At 42.4% G+C, this 7,684-nt stretch overlaps 1 protein-coding gene across 1 annotated transcript in view; it reads right to left on the bottom strand.

Moving 5' to 3' along the window:
- The window catches only part of KLHL12 (kelch like family member 12), a 37,824-nt gene extending 30,999 nt beyond the window's left edge, over window positions 1–6,825 (bottom strand). The window contains exons 1-2 of the mRNA XM_012459455.2: window positions 6,759–6,825; window positions 4,381–4,614 (exon numbers count right to left, since the gene is read on the bottom strand). Coding sequence (XP_012314878.1) covers window positions 4,381–4,563 — 183 coding nt within the window. The 5' untranslated portion in view covers window positions 4,564–4,614; window positions 6,759–6,825. The remainder of the gene's footprint in view (window positions 1–4,380; window positions 4,615–6,758) is intronic.
- Between the last annotated feature and the right edge of the window lie 859 nt (window positions 6,826–7,684).

Genomic DNA, 7,684 nt, shown 5'->3' on the forward strand with positions numbered 1-7,684 from the left:
CCTTGGACTACATGTTTTTTTTTTTTCCAGAGATAGGGTCTTGCTCTGTTGCCCAGGCTAGAGTGCAGTGATGCGATCTCGGCTCACTGTACTTCTTCCCAGGTTCAAGTGATTCTCCTGCCTCAGCCTCCCAAGTAGCTGGGATTACAAGAGTACACCACCACACCCAGTTAATCTCTTTTTTTTTTTTGAGATGGAGTCTCACTCTGTTGCCCAGGCTGGAGTGTAGTGGCATAATCTTGGCTCACTTCAAGTTCTGCCTCCCAGGTTCAAGCAATTCTCTTGCCTCAGCCCCCTGAGTAGCTGGGACTACAGGGATGTGCCACCACTCCCAGCTAATTTTTATATTTTTAGTAGAGGCAGTGTTTCACCATGTTGGCCAGGCTGGTCTCAAAACTCCTGACCTCAAGTGATTGGCCCACCTCAGCCTCCCAAAGTGCTGGGATTATAGGTGTGGGCCACTGTGCCCAGCTAATTTTTATATTTTTAGTAGAGACAAGGTTGGGCCATGTAGACCAAGCTGATCTTGAACTTCTGACCTCAGGTGATCTGCCCACCTCTGCTTACCAAAGCGCTGGGATTACAGGAGTGAGCCACCATGCCTGACCCTCAGACTACATTTAGTAATGATGAAAAAGAATATGCAGGTCATCCTAAGGGACTTTCTTATGTAACACCATCTGAATACAAATAAATTGTTTGTTACTTTTTCAAAATATTCAGTTAGACTAACTGAATTGTTAGTAGCATATTTAGTCTGCATTGTTAGTAGTATATCTCCTTGAAGCTGGTGAGTATCGATGAGGCCAGATAATCATAGAAAACTGTTTAGCTAAGAGAAGAAATCTTCAACTTTACAGGACAGTAAATTATCTAAAAATACTTTATAAAAAATTTACTGCTGGATGCGGTGGCTCACGCCTGTAATCCCAGCACTTTGGGAGGCCAAGGCGGGTGGATCACGAGGTCAAGAGATCGAGACCATCCTGGTAAACATGGTGAAACCCTGTCTCTACTAAAAATACAAAAAATTAGCTGGGCATGGTGGCGCGTGCCTGTAATCCCAGCTACTCAGGAGGCTGAGGCAGGAAAATTGCCTGAACCCAGGAGGCGGAGGTTGCGGTGAGCCGAGATCGCACCATTGCACTCCAGCCTGGGTAACAAGAGCGAAACTCCGTCTCAAAAAAAAAAAAAAAAAAATTTTTTTTTACTAAATCTTAGTTTAGAAATTCTTTTTACTCACAAAAATCTGGTGTACCTCCATTATGAACTAAATTGCTTTATCATGTTTTATTTCTCCGTCAGCCAGAGAATAACAAAAAAGCACTCTCTACAAAGCCAAGAACAAAATCAATCCCTAACAGTAAAAAAAGTCACTAGCACATTATTTTGAAAAAACATATTAGGTTTTATTAACACTTAATACAGTACTAACATTTATAAACAATTACTGTCCCAACACATTAAATATGTAAGTACATGTATTCCAGAAATTTCTCATTCAATAAACTATATTTCCATCAAATAGTTTAAATATTGAAACGATTTCACTATGTAAGAACTTAGGGCAATAATACATTTCGCACTTTTGCTTTAGAATTTTTCAGTGCGCTTCTCATTTTCTACTATTTCATATGATTCTCACAACAACCTGGTAAGGTAGTTAGATCTGATATTATTACTACTTAAGAGATAAAGGATCTAAGAATCAAAGCAGATACAAGACTTAACCAGAGTCACTTAGCCAGTAAGAGACAGACATCATTGCTATCAAAGTATTTCAGAAAAAAAAAAGAGAGAGAGAGAGAGAGAGACATAAAATCCAGGTCCTCTTGCCTCAGTCCTGTGATCTTTCAATCATATGACATTTGAGGAGCATTTCACGGCTGAAGAGAACAAGGAAACCATCTACTTCAACTACTTTATTTTTACAGATCAACCCAGTGAAGTTAGATGGTTGACAGGGTTTATACAGAATTGCTAAGAAAACTAAGCCTAGAATCCAGGTCTCTGGACTCTCTCCTTTAAACCAATTACTCTGAAAAATAAAAACAAAACCATCTGGCATTTTTTTGCCTGATGTCAGTTTTTATTTTTATTATTATTTTTTTGTCTTTTTGTTTTTTCCCTTTTTGTGGAGAATGGGGTCTCGCTATATTGCCCAGGCAGGTCTTGAACTCCTGGGCTCGAGCTATCCTCCTGCCTCTGCCTCCCTAAGAGCTGGGATTACAGGCGTGAGCCACAGTGCCCAGCCAGTCTGATGTCAGGTTTTAAAGAAAGAAATCAAAAATGAGAAAAAAAGAATTAATTTCTGAATTAAAAGAGTAAAGACAGACTATTTTCAAGCTGACAAAAAACAGGATGCACAATATACAATTAGCAGTCAACAGTTCTAGTTCATTTCATGCTCAGCAGCTGCTGGGTGACACTTTCTTTACCCAGGTAAATTCCAAATGCTTCTGATGCTCTTGGGTATATTTCATGGAGAACAGTATAGGACAGGGATCTGCCTTGTTTTATCACACGAGTTCATTTAAAAATTAGCCCGGATTAGCTGGAATGACCTATCAGTTCCTGTTTTCCCTACTAGCCATGTGACTGAGCACTGGCTCATAGTGTTTTTAACTATACTGGTTTTAAAAGTAGATGAAGGATATAAAATTGATACTTCAGAGGCTAAGGCAGCACAACAGTTAAAAACTGTTCCGGCTTTGGCCAGGTGTAGTGCCTCACACCTATAATCCCAGCACTTTCGGAGGCCAAGGCAGTCGGATCACCTGAGGTTGGGAGTTCAAGACCAGCTTGACCAACATAGAGAAACCCTGTCTATAATAAAAATACAAAATTAGCCGGATGTGGTGGCACATGCCTGTAATCCCAGCTACTATGGAGGCTGAGGCAGGAGAATTGCTTGAACCTGAGACGGGGAGGTTGTGGTAAGTCGAGATTGCACCATTGCACTCCAGCCTGGGCAACAAGAGCAAAATTCCATCTCAAAAAACAAAACAAAACAAAAAAACCGTTTGGGCTTTAGAGACAGAAAATATAGAATTAAATCCCACCTCGAGCACTTACAAGCCATGAGACTTTGGGCAAGTGATTTAATATATGAAACCCTGTTCCTTCATTTGTAAAAATGAGATGGTAATAACCACCCCTAGGGTGAGTGAGATATGCACAACAATCACTAGCACAGTACCTGGCCCATAAAAGGTAGTTATTACCATCATAGAATACGCCTCTCCCATCCTGATCCAGCAGCAATATCTTCACTAAGATGATAGAACTAACTAAAAAAAAAAATACTTGTGCTTAAAAAGATGTTTAAAAAAGTGTTTTCACAATGAATTATTTCAGGCATACATATAAGTGTAAATTATATAATAAACTGGTGTACCCACGACTGAGCTTTGAAAAAAAAAACAAGATAATTTATTTATATCTGCTCTTATAATCAGACTTGGGATCTCAAAAAACAAAAACTTGCAATGTTATTTTCTGTTCAGCTTTCTAGGAGTAGTGAACACAATATAGCCTTACTCCACATTTCAAGTATTTTGTCAGGCAATTATTAAGCAGTGTTTCTTAATACTTTGTGAGCACTACCCGTATTCTGTCACGTCACCTTTTTCCAAATTCCCTTTGTTAAGTGCTTATGAGTTAACATCTTTTTTCAGGTTATGCACTCTATACCTGTACAGCTATTCATTAAAAACTCTTCTTCCTTTCATTTGAAGTTATCCTAAAATCTACACTGATTTTTCTTTACATATTGTTAGGAGGAGCGGGGTGAGGTCTGAATGTTACTCCTCTCTCCTTCCTTCCTTCTTATCCCTCTGGTATTCACTTAAAAATGTTTAAACTTTAGAAGGAGAAAAGGCTGGGTGCAGTGGCTCACACCTGTAATGACAGGTGTGGCCACTTTGGGAGTTCAAGGCAGGAGGAACACTTGAGCCCAGGAGTTCAAGATCAGCCTGGGCAATATATAGTGAGACCCTGTCTTTACAAATAAATAAATAAAATTAGAAACAAAAAAAGGAGAAAAATTGGAAGACCAATTTAAGAAATAGTAAAATTCAATAGCTGACATTTGTGTTTTACTACATATTACACCATTCTAAGCACTTTGTAAGTTATTTTATAAGATAATCTTCACAATAACCTTAATAACCACGTGTTATTACATATTACTATTACCCCTAATTTAAAGATGAGGAAACTAAGGCATAGTCAGGTGGTAGATCTTCTCCAGAATCTGCCTAAACATCACACTGTAAAAATTCACAATTATATCAAACGTCTACTATTTTATTCAGTGAAATTAGACAACTAGAGTTCAATGGGAGAGTTTCATTTGTGTGGGGCTAACTTATCACTTACCTCACTAGTGAACATGGCACAGAAGTAATCACTACAGGCAGCCAGCACAATCCGATGGGCAGGGAAGTCTTTCTGCTCTACTCTCAATGTCACATCACAGAGGGTATTGCTCTTCCTGAGGGAGTTCATTGAATTGAGGATGGATTTAGCATGAGTATTTGTCATTATGTCTTTGGGGGCCATAATGCCACCCAGAAAGTGGTGCAAAGAAACAACAAAAGGGGTCCTTGGATTCTGCAATTACAAGAGAAAAAAGCAATGGGCATATTCAAAGAACTAGGGAAACTGAACATATTTATTAGCTTTACAAATTAAGAACCTAAGGGGCTTCCTCAGAACCAAACATACACAAGTAGAGGGCACTCCTACACCTGACATCACCACCACTATCTAGCTGCTATCTAGTCCATGTAAAAGTTCTCTCTTCCTCCAAATTCCTCTATCACGGAGTGTCCCTACCACTTGACATTTATTATGATGAATGCTGAAATGTACGTAACCAATATGTGTCCTGTAAATCTTTACAAGGTTCTTGTCTAAAATGATAAAATGAAAATATAGGCCGGGCGCGGTGGCTCACGCCTGTAATCCCAACACTTTGGGAGGCCGAGGCGGACGGATCACAAGGTCAGATCGAGATCAACCTGGTCAACATGGTGAAACCCCATCTCTACTAAAAATACCAAAAAACTAGCTGGGCATGGTGGCACACACCTGTAAGGCAGGAGAATTGCTTGAACCCAGGAGGCAGAGATTGCAGCGAGCCAAGATCACGCCACTGCACTACAGCCTGGGCGACAGTGTGTGACTCTGTCTCAAAAAAAATAATAATAATAAAATAAAATATAAAATTCCTTAAAGGTGTCATATCACTACTATTTAATATCCATAAGTAGATAAGTATTTAGAGGGTGAAGATCCTGCTTTATATGTATGCTTTCTATCCTAGAAGTTACACAATAAATGCTTAGAATTAAATGCAAAAAAAAAGTGTGTATTTAACTTAGAGCAAGAAAGTTCAGTAAAAATGTACTTTTCTAAAGAAGTATGCAAATAATTATGTCTGATGACTTCCAAATATATCTGGATTTCTTCTTAAAGTGAAACTTCAGGTCCAGCCCAGTGGCTCAAGCCTGTAATCCCAGGACTTTAGGAGGCCAGGTGGGCGGATCAGTTGAGGTCAGGAGTTCGAGATCAGCCTGACCAACATGATGAAACCCTGTCTCTACTAAAAACACAAAAATTAGCCGGGTGTGGTGGCACATGCCTGTAATCCTAGCTACTGGAGAGGCTGAGACACGAGAATTACTTGAACCCAGGAGGCAGTTGAGAATTGCTCCACCCAGTGAGCCTAGATCATGCCACTGCACTCCAGCCTGGGCAACAGAGCAAGAATCCGTCAGAAAAAAAGGAACAAAAAAATAAAAAACAACAACAACGACAAAAAACCAACTGAGGACCCATTACCTACCATGAACTGTGGAAACCACCCAAGTGGACTTACTTGCTTAAGCTATTGAAGCTCTTCAACAAGAGGGTATTCCTACTCTACATCTGTAAATGTCCATTACTGTTAACGGATCAATATTGGAATCCAAAACTTTCTGAAATGATCCAAGGTGGGGAAAGATCAAATGATGGTCTCTAAAAGTCCACAACTCACAATTTTTCAATAGGAAAAATGAGATCTTAAATTCTCATTTACTTATGTTTATAGCTGGCATTTTACACTACAAGCACTACAGATAATCCCTCCAACAACTCTGCAAGACCCATCTTACAGAGAAGGAGGTGATTCATCAAAGCATATGATGTTTTTCAAAAAGATTTAAGTCAATTTAATTTCAACTCTAAGGGTGTAAAAAGGGTCCGAAACAAATGTCCATTTACCGTGATGACAACCTGGGAGGGAGGGGGTTTGTCGTTTCCACATCAAAATGACAGTAACCCTGGTGTAAAGTGGTCTTCCTTCTTGGGAATTCCTGCCTCATCACTCCAAGTCTCAGCATATCCTTCACCCTCACCTTTCTGAAGTGACCTATTTTCTAGAACTTCCGTTAACATCTGAATAGAGGGATTCCACTTCGGGAGAATCGGGGCAGGGGAGGGGTAGTACATTCGGGAAAGACTAAATTCTAGAGAAGGAAACGAAGTCCTTCCCCCCGACACCAGCAGGCATATGACCAGCACCGCCAGGTGGAGGTATGGGGAGAGGTGAGAGGGCGACCGAGGCCAGACGCCCCTCGCAGCCGTCCTCCTAACCAGGGCAAGTCTCCGGTTCCGTCTTGCAGGGAGACCAAGGATGGGGGAAGGGCCATAACCTGGAGGTGATGGACAGGAAGGGAAGGACAGACTGCCACCACTTCCGCGCAACTCACCTCCGCTCCTGTGCCCACACAGCCGCGCCAGGCTTGTCCCCAGCCTGTGGGGATGGGTTGGGGCGCGGGGACAGCAGGCGGCTCAGGAGGAGCCTAAGCGCCGCCGCCGCCGCCCGGACCCGGAGGCTCCGGAGGCTCTGGAGCCTTCGGGTCTGGACCCCGCGGCCGCGCGACGTGATGACGCAATGCAGCTCGAGGACCGCCCTTCTCCCGCCTCAGAGTTCGCGTCACGTGATGAGGCGGTGTCACGTGACCTGCCTGTACCGGGGCGGGACTTCTGTACGCTGCTAGGTAACCGAATTAGAAAAAGGTCTTGTGGCCGGGGCGCGGTGGCTCACCCCTGTAATCCCGGCACTTTGGGGAGGCTGAGGCGAGCGGAACCTGATCTCAGGAGTTCTAGACAGGCCTGGGCAACACAGCAAAACCCCGTCTCTACCAAAAAATTAAAAAAAAAAAATTAACCCGGTGGCCCACGCCTGTAGTCCCAGCTACTCGGGAGGCTGAGGCAGGAGAATCCCTTGAACCCAGGCCGCAGAGGTTGCAGTGGGCCAGAATCGCCACTGTTATTCACGTCCAATAGTACCGAATATTAAATGCATTTAATAAAGAGATTTTCCAAACAGGCTTTGTGTGGGCAACAAGGCCGTTTTATTTCTCGCTTGGGTGCAAGCGGACCAAATCCGAGAAAGGACAGGCGAAGGGAGTAAGGGTGGAAATTGGTTTTATAAATTGGGGTGATTTTGTGGGGCAAGGGTGTTGCAGAGTAAGATCAGTTACAGTGGTGGGGGATAGTGGCAAGGAGTATACGTGACCACAAGTTCAGTTACAATGGCGGGTTGAGTAAGGCGGAAGAGCGGTTAAGATGGCAGGATGGGGCAAGGAGCATTCACATTATCATAAGAGCAGTTAAGATGGCAGGATGGGAT

This window comes from Aotus nancymaae, unplaced genomic scaffold, assembly GCF_030222135.1.
Source record: "Aotus nancymaae isolate 86718 unplaced genomic scaffold, 86718_ANA_hifiasm-v0.15.2.pri h1tg000039l, whole genome shotgun sequence".
Classification (NCBI taxonomy): domain Eukaryota; kingdom Metazoa; phylum Chordata; class Mammalia; order Primates; family Aotidae; genus Aotus; species Aotus nancymaae.